Below are 27,712 nucleotides of genomic sequence, written 5' to 3'. Positions count from 1 at the left end.
TTTGCCTCTAATCTCTTCATGTTTTACTGGTAAAAGTAAAATAGTAAAATAGCTGAAGTTCTTCTAAAAGTGAGAGCTGCTGTGTAGAAATAGATTGTCTTATTCAGTTGTTATAGTCAAAGACTGACTGCTGTGGCACACATAAAATAAGATGTGGAAAATCAGCCTCTCTTCTGTCTCTACCAGTGATAGCAAAAGGTTGAGTTTAGACTGACCTGACAGAGTCCAGATTACCAAGCATGGCAAAGTCTTCATTCCTCCTCTTGCTATAATGACTCTGCAGTGGGGAACTGTCACTGTGAAATAGCTTTTCTCAGGAAACAAATCTGACTTGGAGACACAAAGGGCACAGACTTTCATATGAAATGGAGCACTGTTTTCATAGAGCTACCTCTCAAAGAATAATTGCATTTTGAATACTGCAGACAGAAGGCTATGTCAACAGGGACTCCACTAGCCCTGGACTGGCACTGAGGTTTCTGTGTGTGTGCTTCACTGTTGTCCAGCCAGAGCTGGCTACAAGGTGCTGTGAAAATCCTGAAGATATTCCAGCTACTGGCTGCAAGATACCTAGGTAAGTAGCATAGGACTTTATTTCATGTATCATTTAGAGGAACCGTTTTCATCAGAATAGCAAGACTACAGGAGAAGTATTATTAACTGAGTTTTCAGCTCTTCAGATATCTTCTAGTTTGGTCTTAAATCAACTGCTTTAAGGGAGAGTTGTTTACCAATTTGCTCCTCGTATTGCCTTTACTGCTTCATCCTACACAATCTCCTTGGGAGCAGCCAGCACAATAAGGAGTCAATTCCGTAGTTGACACAGAAGTGGAAATGTTTTTTAGCTATTCTATAAGATCCTTCAGCCTCTTTATCTACAGCATTTACATTTGATAAGACCTTGTTGTGATAAACCAGCATATTTTTTGCTGCCAGGGGGCTAGCAGCACTGGAAGTTGAAAAAGCATAGCAGTTTTCTTAGAAGAAGAGCAAGAGAGCTCTGTGAAAAGAGGATGTTAGGGGGGCAGGGCCAGGAAAGATAGAAGGTATATATGCTTGCACAATGCTGAGAATAGAGGGAACTCAGAAGGAATGCTAGATAAATGTGCCAGTGCCTTCATGAAGAGGCCATCAGCACCACTGCAGCTTATTCACATGGGTTATATGAAACCTTGCTTGTAAGAACGGGTGCTTTTACCGTACCTCTTGCTGTGACAAATTTCATTTCCCTTTTTCATTTCCCTCCTTATCCCTGGCCTGCCCCCCATCTTGCTTCCTCTTTGTTATTCTCAGTTAAGCAGATTTATGATAGGCATCTCTTGCCACACTTGATGTTGCTTCTCACATCACTTCAAACCCCATCAACACTTGACCCCATTTGGTCAAGGCCCTTCTTTGCCTTTACAGCTGGTGAGTAAGCACTCTGCTCTCTGGTTCTTTTTAATCTCCTCTACTCTATTTCCTGTCTTCTTCACCTGACCGACATTGCTGTCCTCAAAAGGGCTAACTGAATTGCCTCTCCAACATCATTGGCAGCCTCTTGAGTAAGTAATTGTTTTTTATTTTTCCTCTCAGAAACAAGAAGTCCATTCTGCTCTCAGATTGGAGGCTTTTCCCCATGAGTGTTTCTCATGCTGTCTCCCCATATTAGATGCCCTCCTTGCTCAAGTATCATCTCTCTTGTCTGTCTCCATTCTCCTTTAGGTGTTTTGCTGTTTCCGCTACTTTACCAAGCTTGCAAATCTTTCCCTTTCTCTTGCTCATTTCTCTAAATAGATGTGTTCACAAGCTATTGCTGTTAGAGCAGGTAATCTGTCCTTACAATAACTTGTAAGAGCCTTAAGGTGGCTTTCAAAAAATTATTTTATACATTTTAGCCATTTCAGAAATGGAACAGTTCCAGAAATAAGGCAGTAGTTCTCAACAGTGGATGTTCTTAGACCTTGATCAGTGCACCAATGTGTCTCATATTAGTGTATGTCTCAGTCTTTTTTAACAGCATCCCCATGACTGATGCAACATCAGTCACAAGAATTGCACTGGAATTGAATCCAGCATCTGGAGTGCCTAAGATAAGGCAAAGAATACCGTGTGCACTCTGCCAAGGAAATGTTTTCAATGCCTATTTATAAGCTGCATAAGCATTTACCTTTAAACATACTAGATGTATAACCTAGCATTGTAACACCAACATATCCTTTAACAAGAGACTTAGTACTTTGTAACCTTGTGATCCTTTACTGAAATAACTCATGTTAAAGTGCTATGGAAGCTGGGACTCTTTGCAGAAAAAAAGATGAAGCACTTGCAGATAAGCTGGAGAACTCATGGTGTCACACATTGGGCTCATGTTTAAAAAACAAAACAAGAACCAACCAAACAAAACCAAAAAAACAAACAACCCCCTCCCAAAACACAAAAAATCAAAGAAACCCCCCAACCAAACAATAAAACCAAAACCAACAATGAAAAAAACCCCCACACCCTAGCAAAACAGAATCATATGTATGTCAGAATCTTACAGGCAGTGTGCTTCTCTAAAAGAACAAGCATATTTCTTATGCTGATCAGGAAGAACTTTTAGATGCTGTTGCTCCTGGAACTGCTATTGTAGAAAATTTTTGTGTTTTCTTTAGTCTGAGTAGTCTGAAGTTTCTTCACAGAGCTGATACACTTTGCTACAAACATGCACATACCTGCCTTGCTCTTAACTACATGTGGCAGAAAGTCTTTCTGTTCCAGCACTGATTAAGGTGTTCAGCTGTTCATCTGATATGGCATTTTCTTAGTCTATGGATGGTGGAAATTTCCGTTTTTTCTTATTAAAAAGGACTGATGAAAAGTACAATGTACTCCAGTACTGGGTGGTGTGTATTTTTGCCTTAAACTTAATATTGTCACTGGAAATATCACTGAATAGGTCATTGTACACAGAATTCATATTGCCAGTTCTAACTTCCCTGCTTGGCATTTTTCCTCTTTCTCCTTTTCTCCTCAGTGTTCAGCCTTACTCTCTATACATACATATACATATACATATATATATATATACGCACACCTCGTTGATTGCTTTCTTGTTTCTTCACTCTCCTGCAGATCATCCTGTGTGAAAGGGAACATGCTCTGTCCTGCAGCATATGTATGCACACCCCTTCCAGCTGCAACCAGGTTTTGTACTGACTTGAGCTTAGTTGCAGGGCAGACATCTTTGAGATGTTCTGATCATTCCGTATTTTCTATGTTCTGTCCTGCTACTGTATTTCTTCTTTCTTTTCTTACCCTCTTTTTAGGTGGAACTGAAAGAGTGAAGAAAATACTTCTATTTGTTTTGTACACATGATAGAGCTTTGGTTCATTCTTATGGTTTTCTGAATGTTTGTCTCAGTTCTTCTCACAAAGTAGGAAGAAAGAAAATGCATTAGAATAACGTGATCCTAGAACAGCCAAAGTAATCAGGGAATGTTGGGCAGATGCAGTATCTTGAAAGAGAAGGGTCAATATTTCTATTGCATGTTTTAAGGTGACTGTCTCTTTAACTAAAAGCCTGCAAAATCTTTAGGGTAAATGATGTTTTCAACATTGTTTGACCTTCGTGGTAGAGTTCGTTCATAGAATGAACTTTCTTGAACAAAGAGATGTGCCAGCGTGGCTTCTGGGAAGCTGAGTGACTCAGCAATCGGTCACTTCATTGGGTGGGTCATATGGATGGCGTAATGAAAGGTTGATTTGTCTGAGTAGATGCAGTCAGTTACTGAAGTGGTAAGAAAGTCAGATCACTTGGTTACATTCCATTTGTTTGAAAGAGTTTTGCCAGTTTTGGAGCTGGATGTGATCCAAAGCAGTTGTGCTGGAGATGTGCTTGCTCTGGCAGACTTTGGAGAGCCCAACTCTTAATGCAGTTATCTGCATCTGTGCAGGTCAGCAACCATAAGTTAGGACGTCTCAGAAATTCAGAGGAGCTAAGCTAATTTGCCCTGCAGTTGTGGGTGTAGGTAGGTAGTATCACTAAAATGTGGTCTAAACATGCATAAATTGTGTCTTTCTCCAGCATCAAGCAGGAGAAGCTTTACTGATGCAGACTGCAGCTTCTGATATGGAAAACCCATAGAAATGAGTTTGTTTCAGTAACAGGTCACCTAGAAGAATCTGTGAGCTGGCAGGGATCAGTTATAGCTTATCTGGGCAGCATTTGGAAAGTTTGCCATCACTGTAAACGTCTTGTGAGAATTTTATTGCATCAGAGTTAGTACCTTTACAGAATTGTAGAAGAAGGGCTTCATCTTCTGTTTTCATTGATCTGACTGTAATCAAAATCTAAAAATATTCTTCCAAATGTCCCTTGAAGCACGAGTATGTTTTAACTGTCATTGGAGCATGACAGTAATTTGTGTTGATCATTCAAATTCTCATTGTCTGTGTGGAGGTGATTCAGTTGTGATCTTGCAAGAAATTTGATTTTTTCATTGGAAATCGTATGTGCAAGTTTGTACCTAAATAGTACCTAAATGAACTTATTGTTGAATTGTAATTACAATATAAATTCATGCCTGCTATATGGTATATTAACTGCAATTAAAAAAAACCCCTGCTTTAACAATACAATAGAGAGTAGTCTGATCCTGATTCCTCTTGCTTTATTGCCTTGTAGAGAAAAATGTGAATAAATGGCCATCTAAAAAGAGCTCCGAAGAGATGGTGTAGAGAATAAGGACATACACCACATATGTATTTGTAGACAAGGAGAGAGCATTCATGCTGAAGAGTGTGGTTTTCAAAACAACGTCTCTCCAGCAATGAAAGCGTTTCCTGAGCCCATAGCTGTCTGAGTTAAAGGACCATGTTTAATCTCTAGGTGTACATACAGGGTCTGAGGTCAGGCATTCAAACCTAAGTGTTTCCACAGGGTTTAAATTGGTGTCTTCATTACAAGCTGTATTGTGTGCAGTCTCTTCCCTTTATGAAGATGGAGGTGTGTTGTATGCCCAAAGAATGTGAGCTGTGATACCATCTTCTAGGTCTAGTTCATCATATGAGGAAAAAGTCTCTGAATTCAGTTATTCTGTGCAATTCCTGCTCAGGGAGAGGTCCAGAATTTTTGTGTGTCATAAGAGATGGGATCTTGTATATGGACAATCACTTATTTTAGTCCTTTCTGTAACACTGTTCTTTTTCAGATTCTGAAAAATTATTTTTAGCTTTTATAGTTGCTCACCTGAACTTGATGAGAGTAACCAATGCAATGATACGTTCTCTGTTTTACACATCAGAACCAATAGCTTTAGGAGTCATGAAGTGCTCTGTGCCCCTAAGAGGTGTATTAGCTCTGAAATCTACAGCAGCCTTTTCACTGTTAGCAGCATTTTACTCTTTGCTTTCTTAACAGGAACAGCTGATCGATGGTTTTTCCACAGCCTCACTACTACCTCTCAAACCAGGTGCCCTGAAGCTAAATTCTTTTCCCTAGTTTAGCTAAAACTGTCTCAGAGTTCACAAGGCCTTGCTTTCAGGGACAGGTATCATATTGTCAACACTGTATACAGGGTCTGTTGTTGTAACAAACTAAAATCAGAGTTAATTGCTACTATAAATTAATTCCTCCTACAAAATTAATTGCTATGGAGTATAATTTTATTCTGTTTATTTCCTTGTCCAGATTATGTTTGGACAGATGCCCTCCTTTGTCTATTGAAACATGAAAAGCTAATAAAAAGTATTAAATTATGCACTAAGAACAGGCAGTTAATAAAGTAGATGCCAGTGGTATTGTTGAGGCAAGCTACAGTAAAGTACTGGTACAGAAGAGAGACTGCCTATTGTAGACATTTTATTTTCCAAAACCTGGCCAAATAAATGGAATTACCTAAGGAAGAAACTTTATTAAAAAGTTGGTCATGATATTACTCAAAGGTTGGAAGCATTCTTTGATGTCTAGCTGAAGGGTATATGTGCATAGGATAAGGTTTAAATTGAGGTTCTATGCAATTATGTTTTACAGGCTCAATAATGTGAAAGGCAGATATCCTGTTCACCTGAAGTTAACTCCAAGCTGACCTCTCACTGCAAGTGGACAGTTTCTCAAAGATGAGGCTTGGTGGAGCAGCTTCTCACTACCTCAACTATGGAAGGCCAGCTCTGTGCTAACCTGGACATTTCTGCAAAAAAACCTCCAGGAGCGAGCCCTCCGTCCTTCATTGCTTTGCTGAAGGTACACCGGGAGCTCCTGGTCAGTAGAATCCGAAACACTCAGTGTTTGATTGATAACTTGATTAAGAACGACTACTTCTCCACCGAAGATGCAGAGATTGCTGTCCAGTTTCCTACTCAAGCAGATAAGGTGTGATTTTTATTTCACTAGCCACTGAAGCTTTTGGTTAGTTTTGGTTTTACCACCAGGTTTTATGGGTGTATCTGGCAATTTTACATGCAGTGTATTTTCTACTCTTTGTTATTTTGGAGTTGCCCCATCCTGTTCTTTCTGGATGCGTGTCTCCAGCACATCTCTTTCCAACATGGCTGGCACTGCTTGTAGTGCCCACTGGCAGCTGTAAGAATGAACAAGGTGATAATTGCTGTTCTGTCCCTCCCAGCTGCAGCTTTGTACTCTGCTAAGGAGGTGTCCTCAATGGTTATTAGAGTGTTGCAAGGAGAATCTGCTTTAGGATGCTGTGGGACAGATCATCGTGGTTTTGGAGGGATGGAAATTAAATATTGTTTTAGAAGTTAATGACTGTGTTGTCTGTATGCACACCTTCCTTTCTCTTTAAAGACCTATGTATATTGTAAATGTTATGGAAAATTGATATATCCTGGCACATTTGGGATTTTAATTCATCTTTGGACATCAGTAGCAAAAATTATTTCCTGGTCTTTCATTAGGAGAAAATTAGCATGTACACAATTGCTCTTTGCATCATAACTTGAAACAGCTGAGGAGATTGTTTCCCAGACCAAACAATCATGCAGCTTCTGAATGCTGTCACAGTTAGGGGCAGGCAAATCATAAAAAATTCAGAGACCTTGGACTTCACTAACAGTGCAGATTTTCATAGAGTAATCATTCTTGCTGGCACATTGAAATGGTAACACAGTGCTCACTCTGTGTATAGGGTCAAAGCTGAATAAATGCACACTGTATGATTATCTCAGTTTCTTATTGTTCAGCATAATATGCATGATTGTTGTAGCAAAGCTGAGGGGGAGGCCACGCATCAGAAGTCTAAGCAGAGACAGAGAGCAGGCCACAGTAGCGTAAGTGAAGCAGACTCTGTGGGAACTTCTCTGGAAGGCATAAAATTGCTTTTTAGAGCATACAAATTGTCAGAAAAAGCTCCATGTGTTTGCTGTGCTGCATGTACCTCACCCTGCTTTAAGCTCACAAGAGACCACAGTCTCTGGAAACCCTCTGTGTGGTTTAGGACTGAATTCTTCATTCATTTCCAGCAAGGGGACCAAGACATTCCAAATGTGCCCCCAGATGATTGCTCTGTCTTGCGGAGGGTCTTGTACTAGGATTGCTATGTTTTGGTGCACAGAGATCACACTCTACCTTGCCTCTAGAGGTAACACTTAGTCTTGAACTGCTCCAGCCACTGCCTGGTAGCCATTCGTTTTGGTGACAGCTGCAAGGCTGTTGTATAGACCGAGCCTGAAGAATTAAGTTACTGTGTTAAATGGAAGAGCTGTAGAGTTTTGGCTCAGCGTTAAGATCCGGAGGGGAATTCTGCCTACCCTGCTCTGGATCTGGATGGATCCTGAGGTAAACCCAAATGTGACTGAAGTATTTATGAAACAGAGGGTGAATTCAGGGCATTGAGAAACCACTACCTTTTTTTTTTATTTTAACCAGCAAAGGATTTTAAATATACCATCTAGCCAAGCTGAGGAAATCCTTTGGGTTCCCTCTTGAGGAGTGGTATTTATCCATTTTGCTTCTGGTTAACATATGATTTAGCTACAAGTTCAGACCTTCAGAGCCAACTCTCTTGCAACATCCAAATACAAGCAGCGATTGAGTTCTATGATGGTTCAAATTCAGAGCTAGATTTTGCATTCATGTTTTTGAAGTACCAGTTTTGATTTTTGTCGCCTGCTCCAGTCCGGAAGGGATCCTAAAGCAGTCACAAGTGTTACCGTCATCAAATGCTGTGTTATCAACGATCTTTCACATGGTGTTTCTTCAGGTTCGCAAAATTCTAGACTTGGTTCAAAGCAAGGGAGAAGAAGTTTCAGAATATTTCATCTATGTCCTGCAGAAAGTCACTGATGCTTACTATGAACTTCAGCCTTGGCTGGACGAAATAGGTTACGAGCCTTCAGAGAATATTTGTAGTAAACCTGTGGTAAATACAGATCCAGGTAAGGTCACACGTCTCTATCCCTTCCCTTAGAACTACCTCGCTATGGAGGAAGCTCCAATCAGGTGACAGAAGAGTAACTTCATCTGATGTCATAAATGACCCTATTCTCAGCAGGAAGTAGGACGAGATCTTCTGAAGTCTCTTCCAACCTGATTTATTCTGTGATCCTAAATGATGAGCTATACTGAAAGTCAGAGTTTAGATACTGCAGAAATAAATTATTTCCTCCTGAGAGGTTTTTTCCTACTACATAAATACAAGACTTACTTTGTCCCCATCCGAAGTAAAGTTTCTGGTGCAATAAAAACACAAGCCAACATTGCACAATAATTGAGATTCTCGGTTTTTTGTCATCTTAAAAAAATCTTTTGAGGTGCCTGGGACTTGGTTTCTAAAATGCATGCCTTCTATTTACAATAATATAAGTGACCAAACAAGTCAGGATAGAATTGCAGGTAGAATATAAATAAAGTGAAAAGGCTAATCAGTGACTGACAAGTTGAACAAGCTTTTGCAGCAAGTAAAGCAACCTTTAACAAAGGATCAGGGGCTTGGCTTTGAATCTCAGCCGAAAGATAGGAGCCCCTTAAGCCAATGCAGCGTCAGTAGTGGCTTTCAGGTAGTGGCGACTCAAGTGACCTTTCATTAGCACCTGAATTTCCCCAATGAGTGATGATGGCAGCACAAATAGAACTAATCTGACAAAGAACTGTTTTTACGTGAGAATTCCTTTTGCTTATTACCCACTCTGAGTTCCCAGGAGATGGGTCATCGTGTACATAGGCTTTTTAATAGTAGTTCACTGTCTTTTCAGTTAGCAGGTATTGCCAGAAACTCAGATGTGAACTGGGACAGGATTCCAAGTTTGTTATGTCGTACGCTCAGAGGGAGGAAATGCTGCTTGAAGAAATCTACTCTAACAGCATTATGGAGCTGGTCAGTTTTACCAATGAGAGTCTTGGCCAGGTGGGTCAATTAGAAGCCCTTTTTGATGATACAGTTGGACTAATTAATGAAGATGGAGAGACTATTTATATTTATGGTGATGCAGGAATTGGAAAATCCATCTTGCTGCAGAAGATACAAAGCCTTTGGGCCAGAAAAGAATTGGACATAGGGGCCAAATTTTTCTTCCGTTTTCGATGTAGGATGTTTAGTTGCTTTAAGGAAGATGAAGCCATATGTTTGAAAGACCTGCTCTTCAAATATAATTGCTACCCAGACCAGGACCCCACAGAAGTGTTCCATCACATCTTGCAATTCCCTCATACAGTTCTTTTCACGTTTGATGGCTTTGATGAGATCTATGCCAACTTTGATCTCAGTAGTGTACCTGAGATATGTTCACCCCATGAACCCATTCACCCCTTGGCACTGCTGGTAAGCCTTCTCAGGGGAAAGCTTCTTAAGGGATCCAAGAAAATTCTTACAGCGAGGACAGGAACTGAGATCCAAAGAAACATCATTAAAAAGAAAGTGTTGCTCCGTGGTTTCTCCAGCAATAACCTGAAGGAATACACTGCTATGTTTTTCAAAGATGAGCGGCAACGAACACTGGTATTGAACCAGTTGGAAGCTAACCCCAATCTTTGCAGTTTGTGTTCAGTGCCTTTATTTTGTTGGATTATCTTTAAATGCTATGAACACTTCCATTCCGTGCTTGACAGCCATGAGCTTCCAGACAGTTCTGTTACACTGACAGATGTATTTTTGCTCATGATTGAAGTTCATCTGAACCGATCTCTGAAAACAAGTTTGCTGAAGAACAGCATCAGGAGCCAAGCAGAGATGTTCAAATCAAGAAAGGAAACTCTTCTAGCTTTGGGTAAAATGGCATACAAAGGGTTGGAGAACTCTTTCTTTATCTTTGAGCAGGAAGAGGTCTCCTCAGTGAACATCTCTGAAGAAGATTTGCAATTGGGCTTTCTCAGGACAGTTAAAGGTTACAGTGGTTGTGACAGTCAGGCCACTTACGAGTTCTTGCACGTAACCCTTCAGTCTTTTTTCACAGCTTTGTTTTTGGTTATTGAGGAGAAAGTGGGTGCCAAGGAATTACTTGAGTTTTTCAATGAATGCTCTTTCGCTGAGACTGCCCAGCCTACTTGCCTTCGCATACCTTGGCTGAAGAAACAACTAGCAGGGGAGGATCCTTTCGGAAATAAGGAACACTTTAATTTTACCAACATGTTTCTTTGTGGCCTTCTTTCTGGATCCAAGCAGAAGCTCTTCAGGCATTTAGTTTCACCTGCAGTCCTTAAGAGGAAGAGAAAAACACTCATCACATACCTTGGGGAGAACATGAAATCCCACCTGAAAGGCTACACTCGGTCCAGGCTTACAAGCTACAATCAGATCCAGGTCCAGCCCAACTTTGTTTGGATGCTGAGGTGCCTTTACGAGACTCAGAGTGAGAAGGTGGGGAAGATGGCTGCCAAACGCATGCACGCCAATTACATCAAGCTGGCGTACTGCAATGCCTACTCTGCCGACTGCAGTGCCATCTCCTTTGTGGTGCATCACTTTCAGAAGCGCCTAGCTCTGGATTTGGACAACAACAACATCAATGACTATGGAATAAAACAGCTACTACCTTGTTTCAGCAAGCTCGCAGTGATCAGGTAGGAGTCTTTGTAAGCAGGTCCTTTCTTATCCTTGGTTAATTTCACAAACTGGTGAGCTGAAGGAATTGATCTAGGAAGTGGAAAAAGATGGGAATTACTGCTGCTGGAAGTTAAAACTGCAGATCTTCTGAAATCTTCATTCATCCAGTCATAGGAGCAGGGATACTCTGGGAATTTGGAAACTGAAATGGAAAGGGTGATAAGAAGTCCTTAGAAGCCAGGACTGTTTAAACCTGTAGGTTTAAACCTGTAGGTTTAGTCAGCTTCATCTCAAATTCTTTTGTTTCAAAAGAGGATTTTTATGAAAGTGCTTAGGGGAGAAGAAAGGAAACAGAAGTGCATCCCCCATTATCTGAAGATTGCCTGAGCCTATCTCTGCTCTTTGGTCATATGGGGTAAAGAAAAGATCTACTACTCAAAATAACCCATGATCAAAAGCTCTGAATTTCTTGCTTTTCCATCCTGCCAAAATGTCTGGCTTTCACAGAACAAAAAGCTATCATGTAGTACTGCATGAAAAGATGTAGCTGAAGTCTGTAGGTGAGGTACTTCCCTGAGGTGATGTGGAGGTAGGACATGACTGTGATCAAGGAGGACATGGTGTGATCAGGGAGAACTAACTCCACCTCTAACATCACAGACCATGTTGTTTCACCCCCAGCCTTTTGAGGCTGTGCTATGTAACTATATCTTATTTGTCCAAACATTTAGGTGCAGAAAATCAGGAACTTCATATATATCTTTTTTAAAGCTCCTTCAGCCCATGAGAATTTATTTTTTTTAACAACTGGATTTATTCCTCCTGTTTGGCTGTGCTCTGCCTTGTTTTCCTCTGAGACTAAATCAAAGCAAGTGATTCTTGTTTTTTCCGGTTAGTTGCAAATTGACTGGCCTCCCAAGAGAAAGCAATAAGGAAACTTCTGGGGAAAATGCATAAGTATGTAAAACAAAAAAAGAAGAAAAGGCCAGCCTTTCATTCTTTGTCCCTATTGTGTGATTATGCCATACCCAGTATGATCTTAGCACCATACCTAGCACCAAACGCATCTGTTAGGTTGCCTTTTTGTCTTTAGGGATCTTCAGATGTTAGGACTTTTATTTCTAATGACCAATTTCTGCAGGCCAGGAAATGATGTTTCAGCAGCTTAACTATCCCTGTCAAAGAAGCAGACTGTTCTGATCTATAGAAATTGGCTAATTTCTCCTACGGGCTCATGCATTCCAAAGGGACCCAGTTACTAACTAGCAAAGGCCAGGGAGACTGTTGATGATAGGGGACTCTCAGCAGTGAATGTTCAGCTACTGTTTGTGTAGTAACTAAAGCTGATCAAAATGTTTTCACAGGGACAGCTTTACACACAAAATGTGATTCATCAGAATTGGAATACTTCACTTGAACTTGTCCATTTAGTCAAGGTGAAAAAGCTTGAGAAGTTACCAAAAAAAGCAACAAAAACAACAACAACAAAAAAACCCCAACTGTGAGGAGAAGTATTTTTATTCTGTGAATGACTGGCGTTGATTTGTTTCATGTCTAGCTGGGACAACAAAATTAGAAATGTCTAGCACACCCATGGGACTGCAGTTCTATTTTCTGGCCAGGGCTTTTCACAATCTTTATTCTGTGAAGCCTGAATGTGTTGAGACTTTCAAGATGCCTGGCTTTCACTAGGTACTCAGAGAGAAGGTTGCAAGAGTAGTAGTCTGCACAGCTTGATTTTGCTAGGATGTTAGGTAGACTTTCTTCCTGAAATCACAATAAGCGCAGGAGGAGGTGAGATGTTTATCTGGTGTCTGACTTCCTATGTTTTATTGTTTTCAGTTCTATGGAAAGGTTCCAGAGCATTACCTTGGAGATTTGAAGCTTTCTGGTTTTTATTGGTTTTGAAGTGAGCCATATGAAACTAAGCTCACATTTCCCTTAATGGCTTTTAATACAGACCTGTTAAAATATCAGAGGAAAATGCATAGATCTTCAGTCATTTGTTAACTCATGGGTGATGAACACTTGTAATCTGTATTGATTTAAAGTTTCTTTTCATTCCCCTCATTCCAGGCTCAGTGTAAATCAGGTCACAGATCATGGAGTAAGGATCTTGTATGAAGAACTCTCCAAGTACCGAATTGTGTCTTTCTTGGGGTATGTACCATTTCGGACCAGAATGCTAGATATTGAAACTAGAAAATAAAAATCCAATGCTGACAGTACTAATGCAGCAGAGGTGGGGTGGAAACTACAGTTACCTCCTCGTTAACTGACCATAAGCAAAGCAGCATTTTGTGTCAAAATGCCACCCTGTAACAGTTCACTGTGGTCCACGGCTTCGTCTCCCATCACACTGCCTCATGGGCTGGCCTCCTGCTGACATCAGACCCTTCTGTGACACAGTGCAGACCACTGTCAGGTTACTGAATTGTGTGGGCATCATAGTTTTATACCTAAAGCCTTCTGATGTGGAGGGGAAAGAGAGTATAAGCAAGAGAGCATGTGCTTTGTAGCTAGAGCCTGTTGTTTTCTCTACTGATTTATTTCAACTATGCAAAGCAGATAGAGCTTGGTAGGGAGTAGTATCAGGAACATAGATTTTCATGTGTCTTGCTCATGGTACCAATTTCTTTCAAGAACTTAATTAGTCCTTAATCAAGTTAAAGCTGGAAGGCATGTTAGCTCTGACTGCCAGCTCTTGGTTTAGTAGCTACGTAAAAATGACTTTTTGAAAGGTGAACATGAATACCAAGAATAGCTTTCTTCCTCAAGTGCCCTAATGTAAGTACAACTGCTCAGGTATCTGATCTTCAGTAATATTTACAAGGGGATTTTATGACTTTTAAAAGACCAAAAGTACGTTATAGTGTTTCCTGTTTCGACTTATCTTCTGGCAATATTATTTCTGTACTAACACAGGAATAAAGGGAAGCTTTGTTTGCTTGGGGAGATTTATTATTAAAAAAATATAAATATTTTCTCATGATTTGCAGTCTGGTCTCCTTGTATTTTTTATCTAGCCCTTCACAATATGAATTATATATCAAAATAGAAATGCAAGCAACTGTGAATATGTACAAAGCCATACAAAAAAGATAGATGCTATGTGTGCATCATAAAATATTCAGGTTTTAAATATTTAACAGCAGGAATAACCTATTTTTACCAATGTGATTTTTCTTTAAGCTTATACAGCAATCAAATCACTGATGTCGGAGCCAAATATGTTGCAAAACTAATTGAAGAGTGTTCAAGCCTGGAATATGTTAAGTATGTTGGATCTTTTTTTCTTTTCTCCAGGTAAAGCAGCTTGAAAGGCGAGGGAGAGTAGACAAAAGACAAAAATTGTATTTGAAATAAAATATAATTTAGGCTGCAGTTGTATGTTCTTTTGCAGGGGATGGCAGCAGGGGAAACACTTGAATCCATAGTCTTTTCTGGAATATAGCAGTAAGTTAAAGGAGTGCATGAGACCTGTTCTTTACCTAAATCCAATCTGAGCACCTGAGCAAGGCATAAGTTGTGCATGAACCTTGCTGCCGCTTCCAGTAGGCAAATTCCCTTGGATTTAGTACCAAGCTTCTTAGTATCTGCTTTTTCATGGGCCACTGGAGTCAGGCTGTGCTGGTGTCATAGCTCAACTCAAATTCACATGGTGAGTTGTTCCCTTTAGTTTCTAGAACTTCCCCAGATAAGAGCATCTGGCCACGCACAACACTGGTTTGACATAAAGGTAGATCATTAACCAATGGTTTAATTGTGACCATAGCAGAAAACAGAGGTAACTGCAGCAATGTCAGCTATTGGTGTGAGTGTAGCAACTGGCAGCCAGGGACTCTTGAGTTCTAGTCCTTGTTCTACCACTAACTTGATCTGAAACCCCATTATAGCCACATCCTTCACACTTGAAATATTTGCAGAGTTTTGAAACCCAAGAGCACTTTGGTTCTTTTGCTGCTTTGACACAGTGCTTTGCTTATTTAATCTCACTTTCACAAAAAAACCTTGTTGACAGATGGTTACTTTCAACTCTCATAGTAATCCTAACAATTATTTTGAGACAGAGTGCATGTTCATGTGCCTGAAGTCAAACAAGTCAATTTTATGTCAGTGTAGTAACTTGAGGAGTTTCGGAGTTTGGTCTGTTCTTTACATCCATCTATATGCAGTTATCCCTTCCTTGAACTCCAGCCATTTGATATCCACTTAGGCTAAAAATAGAAAAGGCCTTCTGTAGAATGCCAGCCAGAGACACTCACTGCTGCATTGACCTGTGCCACTGCCTACAGCCCATGCTTAGAACAGAAAGACGCGAAATTATCGCAGTCTGTGCTTGTCAGCTGCAGGCTCCCTTGAAACCACACAATCACGAAATATTCTGTTCCCTGTGGCATCATGAAACATGCTGCATGTAATTCATGTGCTCTGTAGCAACTACTGATACTATGAACTATACTAAAAACTAGGCCAGGGTCCTTGCCTTGAGGATCAGTTCCTAAAGCTCATTTCTAACACACTGAGCACCAAATCCAAGATTCTACTGTAATATTTCTGATTTGGAGCACTGACATACAAAATAAACAAAAGACAACATAAAATTATGTCTTTTAATCAAAAGTCAAGTGTCTGCAGTATTTTTTTGCTCTAGGTTAATATTTGATAACTGTAGCTAGCCTCCGGAGTTAATTAGTCTTAATTACTTGTATGGCTTTCTGAGCTGATGTTCTAATAGCTGTACAGTTGTAAGTGATGTACCTCATCAATTCATGTATTTTGTGCAGAATAGGAGCAAACAAAATAACAAGTGAAGGAGGGAAGTGCCTTGCCCAGGCCATCCAGAAGAGCAAGACAATGTTTGAAATCGGGTAAGTTTGGTGCTAAGGAGCAGACCTTGGGGCTTGATTTTGGCAGGGCATCTATAAATCCATTAGGATTCCTTTTTTCATTCTTACTTTCTCTTCTCCTGCTGTTCCTTCACCCCTCAACAACAGCATTAGAACAAACAAGTGTAGAAGCACAGCCACGTTTTCCATGGAAAAGGAGAGCTGCTTTGTTGTTCTTCAGTTCATACAATGTTTGGTTTGGGTTTTGGTTTCTGGGTTGGTTTTTTTCACTGCTCTGTCAGAGCCTTAAAGGAGAGACAAACAAGAGGACAGTGTGTAAAGATAGCCACTTTATGGCAACACAGGTCCTCTAGAGATACCTGGCTATTTTTAAGTCTGTGTGGGTTTATGACTATTGGCACTGTACCTAGTTATTGAGTGTCATTGTTACATTGTCAAACCTTCTGCATGGCATCCTGATAAAGTTGTGAGCTGAGAGAATAAAAAGGAATTCACATCATCCATCTCTAGTCTGTCCCTAACTGGAGAGTCTGCTATTACTGTAGGTCTGAACGTACTCTAAACCTTTAGTTCCTGCCCTCTTACTCAGGAAAGGTGCTAGGTTTGATTTATTTTATTTATTTTTTCCCCCTTCTGACAAATCCCAGTTTCTCTTTTCACTCTACAGGAGAACATATTTCTTAAAATTTAATACTTAAATACATGGCATTAAAACCTCTGTTTGGCCTTTGTGAAAATCACAGTAACCTTGAAATATGAAAATCAGATCTGAACAATCAGATTTTTGGCCTTTAATTCTGTTCTACAGCATTTCAAAATACAGTGCACAGCCTGCACACTTCCATACAGCTGGGTCTGCTGTTCTGTACTTGCTGCAATTTCAGTGAAGAACTCCTATTTCCTCCTGCAGAGGAAATAATCACTCCAAATGGATTTAGGATAGCTTGGACAGAAAGGTTTAAACAGATATATTCAACATTTACAGAGCAAACTGCACTGGGTCTGAAGGACAAGGAAATTCTGGGGAACTTACTGGAAGTCCATGTGTTTAGATGCCACAAAGCTCAATTGATTTTAAAAGAGCTGCCAACTAATTACCCATCAATCTGAGTGTGGCTCTGAGTCATCAAGCCATGATCTCTGTAAAAAATCCAAAGACTTAGACCTCAGCAGAGGTACTTTCAAACCTCGTAATAGAGGGTGAATTTTCAAAGTGGTTAGTCTGCCTAGAAAGAATTTAATCAGATACTCCTTGTAAATATTGATCAAATCTCCCCAGCTTGTACCATGTTACCTTCTCTTAAACCTTTGCTTTGTTTTGCCATTGGAAACACTATTCCACAAATGTGTGAAAGAGCCCAGTGTTGTACTGTCTTTGTGAAATTTTGATCTTTCTCTTGGCAGCTGTTGGGAGAGGAGATGTCACTTGGGTATAATGCTGAAGTGACAGTAACCATTTTACCAGACTATTTTGAAGGAGAAGAGAAGCCTGTAGGGTAGTTCACTTCAGAAAATCTCCTATTTGGCTGTGGGTCCCCATGCAGTTGTGCATCTAGGGAGTCTTTCCAGGACCTGTACTTTGCACTGTGTAAAGGCCAGTCTGTGCCCAACAGGTAACAGAAAAATCACAGCCAGGATATGGGAAGGAAACACTGAGCAGAAAATGATAGGATTTAGGACTTGGTGTGTTTCTCACATCAGCTCGCTGTACAAGACCTCAAGACACCTTTACCCCATAAGGGTAGAGGGCTGCAGAGGGTTTTCCCAGTGCAGCAAGGTGATCCCAAAAGCACTCCTGCTGCAGCAGACTGTCTCCTAGAGCTGCTTCTGTGCTGTGGCCTTAGGGTACTGGTGAGTCAGCAGAGGCTGGTGGTGTGATGTGCAGGGAGTGGAACATACCTGGCTCAGCAGGGAGGGTACCTGCCAGGTGTCTCACAATCCTGAAAGACTGGGAAGTAATCAGGGAGGAGGGGAGAGGAGAGAAAAAGGGAGAATGCAATGCCAGTAGTCAGTAGGGCAGCACAACTGATATCTCCTGGTTTCCTCTCTTGACTAGGATGTGGGGTAATCGAGTTGGAGACGAAGGAGCAAAGGCATTTGCAGAGGCCCTGAGGAACCACCCCAGGTTAACAAACGTGAGGTAAAACACTGTCAAAACCAGGGGGCTTGTTGTAGGGGTGGCTTTTCCATCATGCTCTGAAGCAATGACTCTCCCCACCAACTGAGAGCTTGGAATGCCATCTGGTATTGCAGCCTTTGCTGTAACCAAGAGGTTTCTGGTGCAAGCAAGAGTCCAGATTGAGTCAAAAAGCCCTGTGCAGCCATTAAGCAAGTTAAAAATACTGCAGGACTGGCATCCTTTCCTCTATCTGCACGTCTTCCCCTCATGCTGCACGGAGTTCTTGGCATTTGTGAAAGCACATGGTCAGTGGGTGCCATTTTGATCTGGGAGCACTAGCAGAAGGATGTCACAGAATCAGGCTCCAAGTGAGCTCAGTGTTAACAGTTCCTATTGCGAAGGTGCAGCAGCTTTTAACAAATGAATTTTTAGGGGGATAAACTTGATAAGGACTGGGACATTCTTACATTTGGCCTCATCCTGTACTCCAGTGGAGCTACAACACCACATATTCAGTGCTACTGCTAGTTCTCACTGGAGTACAGTGAAGCATCTCAAACTAGCCTTCTGGAAGCCCTAACGTGGGAGAAGTTGGAAGTACAGCAAAGGGAGAAGTCAGCACTGTTAAACAGCCCACCCCCTTCCTGACTCCCAAATGCCAGTTGGGGATTTAAAGATGCATATTGTGGCAGCTGCTGCTCGTTTTGAGTCCCTTCACACAGCTGGAGCACTGTGTTCAGGGTGATCCTTTCCATTTGTCTCCCAGGTCCACTGGCCTTCACAATGAAGGAGCAAACAAGGCTCCTTAGTTTCCCCACAAGGTGGCACATGGCACTAGTTTCTTTAGAAATACTCTGTGAGTTTGGTGATCTCTGGAGAGTTTACTGCTGCCACCTCAGATCCAGGGATTTCAGAGCTGGTGTCTTGTCCTCGTTTCTGCAATCGGGTAGTCGAATTTAAAAATTAAAAGCTGAACAGGTGCAATGACCTAAATATATTTGAACTTAAAAGCCATCTGAAATAGTCATCTTCCCATAATTGCACAATCCATCCGGACGCATCAGACTTGAAACAAAACATTTTGAACTTGAATCAGAGCTCAGGGATTCTCAGAGAGCAAATATGCTGATGAATGTGTTTGCAAAAACAAGGAGGAGTAAGTGTGCTGTCTCCAGCTTGGTTTTGCTGGCACTTGTGCAGTGTGAATCCTCTGCTCTGTATTGTACTTGCACTTGGGTTTATTTCTTATCTTCCATTGGTTAATCTTGCTCCATGATTAGAATTCATAGTTAGCACCAGTGGTATCTTTATGTGAAGATTAAGGGAAGATAATCCCTACTGCATCGGTTTATTTTATTTGCCTTTTTTAGGCCCAGTCATTATGGACTGAGAATATCTAGTTTCAGCTGAAGCTAGGAGGGACTCATGCTAATACATACTTGTGTAATTGCTCTACTTGATTCCATTTTATACCTTTTTTGAGACTTTGAATTATTTTGAGAAGGGAGATGCTTTTTGAATTTTGGAAGCCTGGAACATAACTTTAACTGGATGATTTTGCCAATGTCTATTCAAGGAATGAAGGGCAGACTAAGAAATGTTTGTGGTTTGTAATGGAAAGTATTTACAAGCTCATCTCTCCATACACAGCAGAAGGTGTTGTATTTGGAAGATGAATGAGGTATTGGGGCATCTGAAGGACTGAAAGGACAAAGTGCCCAGTTTGTACAGGGACTTGGGATGAAAAAAGCATGTAAAAACCTATGTACTGCTAAGTGTAACTTTTTGTCCTTGTTAAAAGCCTTGACTCTCAAAATCACTGGGTGCAACTCTTCTGTCAGTCTCAAGAGCACCACTCACTGACAGCAAACCTGATGGCCTCTATGATAGACCTGCACTCAGGCTGCAGCCTGTGAACTGTTCTCACTTGTAAATCATAAGGACTTACTGGTTTGCAAAGTATGTGAGCCTTTGAAACACACAAATGCTGAACTGTACAACTGGGAAGCAGATCATCCAGGATATTCACGAGTATTTGGCAGTGGAAGGGCCAAGTCGTGCTGTTTCTTACACATTTGTATCTTTACTTCACAGTCTCGCATTCAATGGCATCACAACAGAGGGAGGCAAAAGTATTGCTGAAGCTATGCAACACAACAACTCCGTGAGAATATTCTGGTATTTGACAGTGTGGTCTCCTCTCCTCTTCTTCTTTCTCCAGAGAAAACTGCAGCCTAATTTTATTTCCTCCAATTGCATCACTCCTGCTATTCTCCCTTTCTTCTCTCCCTTCTCTCACCCGGTATGCTTTCACTACCAGCAAGCTGTAAGTTATCCCTTTGGAAAAATGTGGGCATGAGTAATGGATCAGCAGGACCTGTCTTTTGGGACATATTCTGATGACCTAATGTTATGCCTCACTCTGCTCCCTTCATCTTGCTTTCCCCTTTTTCTCTCATTTCCATCATCTGAAGTTAAGTTCTTTGTCCCCAGTTTTTGCACCTCTTAAGAGTTGTCTCTACCTCTTTACCTTTTCCCATTACACCTCCTCCACCTTTTAGACACTAAAGCATCTTGAGAAAGTATCATTAGAACATTGCTCAGAGAAACTAAGATCTGATACTTGTTTTTTTTACCTCCAGGGCTCCTCAGTATCTCTTTGTGTCCAGCCTTTACAAATTGCTCAGGGCAGGAACAGCCCTTTGGCTGTCTAAATCTAAGTCACAGTCAAGCTGGAAAAACAGGGGGCCGAAAAGTAATTACATCCTAAGTGAACATTTTTTCTCCCACTTAGGTTGACTAAAAACGAGCTGGATGATGAGGCAGCAATGAGCTTTGCAGAGATGCTAAAGGTCAACAAGAAACTGGTGCATTTATGGTGAGTTACATTCCACAGTGGCACAGGCTCTTTGGCAGTCACTACATTAAAGCTTCACCTTCCGAGGCTATGTAGGTCACAGTAAGCTTTCTGTCCATGGTCTGGATGCAGCTGACTGGTTGTAGACAGTTCTAACAGGAAGTTAGTAAAGCTACTGTCTAGCATTTTCAATCTGCTTTTATGGAGGGTAAAGTTTAAGCTGTTAGTGTGTCACGGTAACTTTCAAACTAGTGATTGATTTCATCTCTCATTAAGGCAACAGTACTGGCCTCAAACTCAAAGGTTTCAAAAAAAAAAAAAAAGACATAACCAGACAGCTAGAATAGAATAAGGTTATTATGATTCTTTCTGTTTATCATCATACTATGAAAATAGCTATCTCAGCTCTTACCCTTCAACCAAGAACTTACATGACAGACACTTAAATACATGTTGCATTTGTCTGATGCTTTCTTCTAGGGCTAGAAATACACTCATGCAAGACACTCATCTCTAAGGCACAAATCCCCAGGAAAACAGGGATTATTTCTAACAATCACAATGAGACTTGTTACACTTCTAAGAAAACATAGTGTTAGCTTTTCTAATCCAGAGGTTCATAAGAATTTGTCAATGAATGGGGTTGGGCAGATGTGGGCTGTGAAACAAATAGCCATCCATTCATTTCAAGAGATCAAGAGAACATAAGAAATGGAGTCCCTTTACAGGCTTTACAAAGACTTTGCTAACCACACTCTAGCACACTGCCTGTATTAATCCTAGTTTCCACCCATTAGGAAGCATGCTGGTTGTCATGGGTGCCAAGTACTTGCAGCCTCTTTTGAAAGCAGCAGAAGCTGTGGTGCCCATCACCCTGAAAATAAAAAGGAGGGGGGGAAGTGCTTGATTTCTTTGCACACAGCTGCAGATATAATTCACTGAGTAGTTTGGTTTGAATTCATAATGAAATTTTCCCCAATCAAAGCAGGTATAATAATCTAGATACATGTCTTTACCATGACTCTCAGTATTGTCCATGGGTTTCTGACAGTAGATAAATTTATATCCTACTTTGTTGGTTACACCAGTGGATACCTCCAAAAGCAGTGACCTAGATAGATAGTTGAACTTGAGGCAGAATAAAAATCTTTTTCCAGTAGCTGAAAGAATCTACTGGAACCCTTTGCATTTTGATTCATTTACCAAGTGCAGAAAGTCCTTTAATGGGAAAACCCATCTCCCTCCCTCCCTTCCTCCCTCCCTGAAAGATTGTTCAATACACTCCAATTTTCAGCCTCATCCTGAATCCTGAGGGATTCATGCAACCAGTCACATGGAATGGTACAGCTATGGGGCTCACCATGGTAGACTGAAAGATGAGTATTGAGTTAGGATAGACTGATGAGACTTTTTATACTCATGCAGATGATGAGCCTTTCTTCATTTTTAACTCGGAGATGGTCTACAGTGGTTAATAAAAGTTACCTGCTGCTTCATCACTTGGGCTACCTGAGGATTTTATGTGTCTTTTGTTTTTCCCTAAGCTCAGATGAGACATAATTTTTAGCTGCTAAGTTGGCTTCACTGGGACTGGCACCTGCTCATACTGGAATCAAAATCATTGCTTTATTTTTCAAAGGTCTTGTTGGTTTGATAAACAAGACAGGAGGATTTGGCAGCCTCTGGATCATAACTGCTAAAACACTAGGCCTACACAGAGTCTATAGTCAGAATTTTCTGTACATCACTTAAAAATGTCTCACAGTGTTTTTAGTAAGAAAAAAGAGCTAAGAGGTTTATCTGTTTCAGAGAGTCCAAATACCACAATCTCGTATCACTAGTGAACAGTTCATAGCAGAAATTTGTGTAATTAAGCTCAGTATCTCCAGAATGCAAGATTAAAAGGAAAAGACTAATACTCAAATGTAGGGCATTTGGCCAATACTGTGTATCATTCTCATGGATAAAATCATAACCATCTTCTTGTGGCAGACAGCTTTGCTCCTTGATGTCAGGCTGAGCGTAGGTTATGCATGTGCTGCAAATTAGTTTGCATGTTAGTTTGACATGAAATGCTTTCTTTTTAGGCTTATACAGAATCAAATTACAGCCAAAGGGGTGAAGTGCCTCAGCGAAGCTCTCAAGGAGAACACGACCATTAAAGAAATCTGGTAAAGATCCCTTCCTCAAAGGCTCACTTGTAAACTTTCTTTCCCTTTGAAACACTACTGGCCTTACTATTTTCCAGCCTAAAAAATTCAGAGCAAGTTTACGTGAGGCAGGGGTTGTAGTTCCAGCTGTAGATTTCAAATGGGTAAAAAGCTGCTACCGTTTAAACATTTCCTTTTTTTTTAATGAATGTCAAGCAGTTTTCTTAGTTAACATACCACTGATTTGCAGAACATGTGGGTTTGCAGAACCAGGGCCTAAATTTATAGACCAAGTTTTGTTTGTCCTGTTTTTTCACTTTTAAACTTCTGAACGTGCTCGTGCTTTTCAGGACCTAAATCCCAACAAGCAGGAGATGGTTATATTTAATCAGCATTACTAATTTGGTTTGTAGAATTTGTGCTTGGATTTTCTTTGGGCGGTGCTCCAAACACACTGAAAGTGCTAAGCTACAAGAAGATTAACTTTTTGTAGGATTTGTTTGTTTTAGATTAGGTGGGCATCACATAGTCACACGTGTGCATTTAAGGCAGAAAGCCAAATACCACATTCCTTTCTTCACCTCAGGGAGCTCAGAAGTCAATAGAACTGAGCTGGTTTTAGCACTGTTACTTTATTATTGAATATGAAATTTATTTCTAAATATATATATTTGTTTTACTGAAAGGACACTGAATTCTTGCTTAAAAAGACAATGACTCACTGTCTGACTGGTGTATTCCCTAGAGATGTGGAAGAGGTGCTTTTTTCAAAAGCCACTGTCAGTATTTGTCTGTAGAAGAGGCATCAACTCCCACTCAGATAATTCTAAATGTTCAAAATGAAATCTGTCTTTTGATTCTGGCCTGACTGTTCAGAGGCATTCATTAACCCAAACAATTTCATAAGTCTAATGGTTTAATAGATTTCAACATTTCTGTAAGCAGCACTTAACCAGGCTGCTTATTTTCAGGGGTGTAAATATCAGTGTAGATTCACTTTACATAGCCAGAATTGAAGATTTTTCTATTGGTCATTTCACATTAATAATGCTTGAGTACTTCACAGAGTTTTCTTCCCCTGTTGTCAGGGAAGACAGAAAATCCTCTGAGGACTATTTAAATTTCTTTAAACTAGCCCACTGCATGATAAGAACCTTTGTCAGCTAAATGGTGCTTGCTGAAATGCAAACAGATGGGTTTCCAACACCAAGTTTAGTTACTGGAGTTTATGTGTGTGTTCAGTTTTTATTTCTGAAGGAGAAGCCTTGTTCCCAGTACGTGCAGTGGGAACAGCAGTGCTGTAGCCGGCCTGTCTGATGCCAGTTCCCAGTTGCATGCCTCTGAGAAGCATGCAGCTCACACAGCATTGCAAACCTGTGATCTCTGCTCCAAAACCTTGGAAAAATAGAAGATGGGCAACAGTCACTACCTTACTTTCACATCCCTTTTATTTTTGCCCTCCAGTTTGAATGGGAACCTGATAAGCCAAGAAGAGTCCAAAGCTTTTGAAAATGAAGAACGGATCATTTGCTTTTGAATGAGGACATTTTGCCAAGTTCATTTAACAAAGGTTACTCCTACACTTGGACCACAGAGTTTATAAAGGCAGAGATCTACAGGGCTCGTGGCAGGAGAGACATACATGATTAGCTGCCTTTTTATGAACATGCTGCTCTCCCTCAGCTCCATCCCTTATCCTGCTTGTTATTCCTAATCCTTTTGGTGAGTGGGAAGTTGCCTGGGTAAATAATTAATGTTTGTACAGTGCTTTGAAGATGAAATGCAAAGTGTTAACAGAGTAAATCCACTGTTATATGCATTTTGATAACTGAGTTTAGTTTTATTCTGTACAGTGATGTAAATAATTTCTAACTTATTTATATCCGTAAATATACACACACACGTATATATATGCAAGAAAGGGTGCAAGATGCACAAATTCCACCAGCTCACAGTATTACCTGCCTCAGAACTGAAAATTAATATCTGTAGCTTTACTGGAAACAGTATCTATACTGCTGGTATGAATGTTTTCAACATGAATACCTTCCTCCTGCCTAGAAATTAGGCCCCTATTTCTCCACTGACTACAGGCAGCATTGTAGACATTGCGCTTTTTTTTCGTTTGGGTTTTTTGGGGGGGAGTAGAAACGGATACATCAGGCTCAGATTGCTTTCAGTAATCTTTTTTTCCATATTGAAGGCAATCCATTTTCTTTTATACAACCAGAAGTCTTTACTGCCTTCACTGCAAAACCATAAAACTGTCAGTAAACCACTTTTGCTTAAAATTTCCAGAGGGCTGCATGGAAACGGCTACCTCCTGTTTTCACAGTGTTTGTTCTGGGGAGGGGGTCTGGAGATAAATGTAAAAAATTAATTAGCAGGCTGTTCATTGCCTTGGCTCTTGGCCTAGACACTATGCTGGTGGCAATACACCAATATTACGTTGCCCAGCTTCAGTGGGGAGGAAGGACAATTGACAATCACTAGCGTCAAGTAAAAATCCCTTCTCCCAGCAACATGTAAGCACAAAGAAGGATTGAGATTTGCTTGGAAAGCTTTTAGTCTAAGCTTGAGTTAGGGGAAAGAGCAAGGCAAGAGGCAGGTAGTAATAATAAGGATTGGCAAGAAAACATTATCCCCCTCAAAATAATTATTTTTTAGGGAGTGTAACTTTAGATGCTCTTAAAAGAAACCAGTTTGCAAAGGAGTGAGGTACTGGATTTTTTTTTTGGGGGGAGGGGGGGAATTAGGCATGCTTTGTAAATTCAAACTACCCCATGGTGTAGGAACCTAAAATGGAAAAGCATGAGCCATTTTCCTGCCTTCTCCTGTGTTACCACCTGCCAAAACTTTGAGAAACAATTCTCCAGTAGCTGACTAACCCACAAAATCTTGGTAGGCTGGAAGAAGAATCTCCAGTTAAAATACCAAACCAGTGAACCCTCACCTTCCCATGTCTCAAATCTGCCTCATGAAAGAAAGGATGAGAAAAGGCTCACTTTATAGGTCAGACCTTCTCCATTTCCTACATGGTAGCTGACCTTTCCCAGCCTCCCCATTCTGTCTACTCCCTTCAGCTCCCTAACACATTTTAAAATACTCATGAAGTTTTTCACAAAACCTGCAGCTAAAAAAAAAAAAAAAGAAAAAAAAAAACACCAGCTTAGTGTTTATTATTTTTCAGTGTCTTCTCTTCTGTGCCTGTGGTATCAAGTCTGATTTTTCACAGGGAGACAGATGAAGTTTTTCAACCATGCCAGAGGAAAGACAGCTAACTTGAATGATTTCTGCACCTGAGACATTTGTTTACTGAAGCAAAAGGGCACACAGTTACAGATGAGCTGGATTTCAATTGCCAAAACATCTGCCAAAGCAAAGCCTTTAAAGACTTCTCAGTGACTTTAACAAATCAGACACTCATGCACCTTGTCAAAATGTTGTGTTTTGCCAGCCTGCTCTGATGGAAAGGAGAAGACACTGGTGTAAGGAAGGGCATTCACAGGAGGCATCAGTTGCCTGTGTCGGAGGGAAGCGTGCTCCCAGTTTGATCTAATCACAGAATTATTTGCTCTTTTGCCAGGTAGAAAATAGTTTAAAACTCCAGCTCCTGTCCTTATTTCACTGATTGACTAAAACAGCCTCCCCCAAGCTTTCCAATGCAGACATATCTGCCCCTTTTTTGGTTTAGAGCAGCCTTTGGCGCTGTTTGTTGCACAACATTCTCAGCCCTGTTGCAAATCCCATTCTATACCTGGTTGTTACAAGCCAGGCATCCAGGGTGGTGTTTTCAGGGGCAGCAGCATTTACGGCGCTGCAGCAGCTAAGTGCAGCCTCAGGGTAAGCAGTGGCAGGATCAAGCCCAGCTCCATGTAAGACAGAGTTTGGCACTGATTACGGTGCCAGTCATAGCCACTCATTTCAGAGGTGATTTTGGGCAGCTGCAAGTGCTCGTTTGGACTGGGCTGAAGGTCTGAGCACAGCTCAGTCCAGGTTTGACAAAATCAAGGGGTTTCCTAGCATCCAGCTCCCAGCTCACCTAGAGCTTCACACAGCACATCACAACTTTGGGAGTCATGCTGGGGAAACTGGTTGCTGCTCTGGAAGCAGCCAGACACTCCTTGTTTTATCAGCACAGCATTTTTGGCTGAAGCACTTTGTAGCCTTACTGGCCTGTTCATAGAGTGCCTTGGAGTAACACATTTGCAGCTTGCAGCGAGAGCCTCGTTCATTCAAATTCAAAGACAACTGTAACTTTAATTTTAATTTGTAATTTGCTGAAGCCATCTCTGTACACTGCGTCATGTTTTTCCACTCATCCACTGTGATAATAAACAGCTTTGTAAAGAAAAAGCTGCCTGCAAGTGCTTTGGCTTTGCTAAGCCCTGTCAAGTAGACACTTGGCTAGATCAAGACAGGACAGCGACACCCTAACTAATTCTGGCTGCAGAAGAGAAAGAGGAGCTGATGCAGCTAGAGAAGGCCACTCACAGCTGCCACTGCCCCTAAGGGACCCTTCCAGCAGCTGATGCCAATCCAGTTAGGGGCACTGAGGGAAACCATGATGGTGGCTCTGGGACATGCTGCTGCCATGCTCTGCTTCCACAGTCCTCTGGCCACACTGACGGCAGAAGCTCTTTGTGTTTCCACTCACTGCTGTGGGCAAAGACTTGCTGGCTTGAGGTATTACCACTTGTATGTGGTTGGTGCAAGCTGTGTGTGTTCACTGGTGCCAGAATAACAAAGTGGCCCTCAAGGGAGCCCTGCTGCAACGG

At 41.0% G+C, this 27,712-nt stretch overlaps 1 protein-coding gene across 5 annotated transcripts; it reads left to right on the top strand.

The window, feature by feature from the left end:
* The first annotated feature begins 229 nt into the window (after positions 1–229).
* NOD1 (nucleotide binding oligomerization domain containing 1) lies at positions 230–26,085 on the top strand. 5 transcript variants are annotated; one of them, XM_032680354.1, is made up of 16 exons: positions 230–574; positions 1,294–1,410; positions 1,576–1,668; positions 3,097–3,139; positions 5,384–5,435; positions 5,996–6,334; positions 8,181–8,355; positions 9,172–10,975; positions 13,035–13,118; positions 14,151–14,234; positions 15,746–15,829; positions 17,865–17,948; positions 20,022–20,105; positions 20,722–20,805; positions 22,872–22,955; positions 24,399–26,085. In XM_032680354.1, exons 6-16 carry the CDS (start codon positions 6,119–6,121, stop codon positions 24,469–24,471), a joined length of 2,856 nt encoding a protein of 951 aa, XP_032536245.1. In that variant the 5' UTR covers positions 230–574; positions 1,294–1,410; positions 1,576–1,668; positions 3,097–3,139; positions 5,384–5,435; positions 5,996–6,118; the 3' UTR covers positions 24,472–26,085. The 5 variants fall into 5 exon arrangements, with proteins under 5 accessions (XP_032536245.1, XP_032536256.1, XP_032536248.1 ...); XM_032680365.1 differs by lacking the exons at positions 1,576–1,668; positions 3,097–3,139; XM_032680357.1 differs by lacking the exons at positions 230–574; positions 1,294–1,410; positions 1,576–1,668; positions 3,097–3,139 and having other exon boundaries at positions 5,169–5,435.
* The last annotated feature ends 1,627 nt before the right edge of the window (positions 26,086–27,712 follow it).

The sequence above is a fragment of the Chiroxiphia lanceolata genome, chromosome 1, assembly GCF_009829145.1.
Source record: "Chiroxiphia lanceolata isolate bChiLan1 chromosome 1, bChiLan1.pri, whole genome shotgun sequence".
NCBI lineage: Eukaryota > Metazoa > Chordata > Aves > Passeriformes > Pipridae > Chiroxiphia > Chiroxiphia lanceolata.
Note: the sequence above shows the minus strand (reverse complement) of the source record. Positions and strands in the feature narration are given on the sequence as shown.

Coding starts and splice junctions, on each gene's coding strand:
- NOD1 (XM_032680365.1), top strand. CDS start 6,119: ATGGAAGGCCAGCTCTGTGCTAACCTGGACATTTCTGCAAAAAAACCT. Junction 15,830..17,864: donor AAGACAATGTTTGAAATCGG/GTAAGTTTGGTG, acceptor TCTCTTGACTAG/GATGTGGGGTAATCGAGTTG. Junction 22,956..24,398: donor ACGACCATTAAAGAAATCTG/GTAAAGATCCCT, acceptor TTTGCCCTCCAG/TTTGAATGGGAACCTGATAA.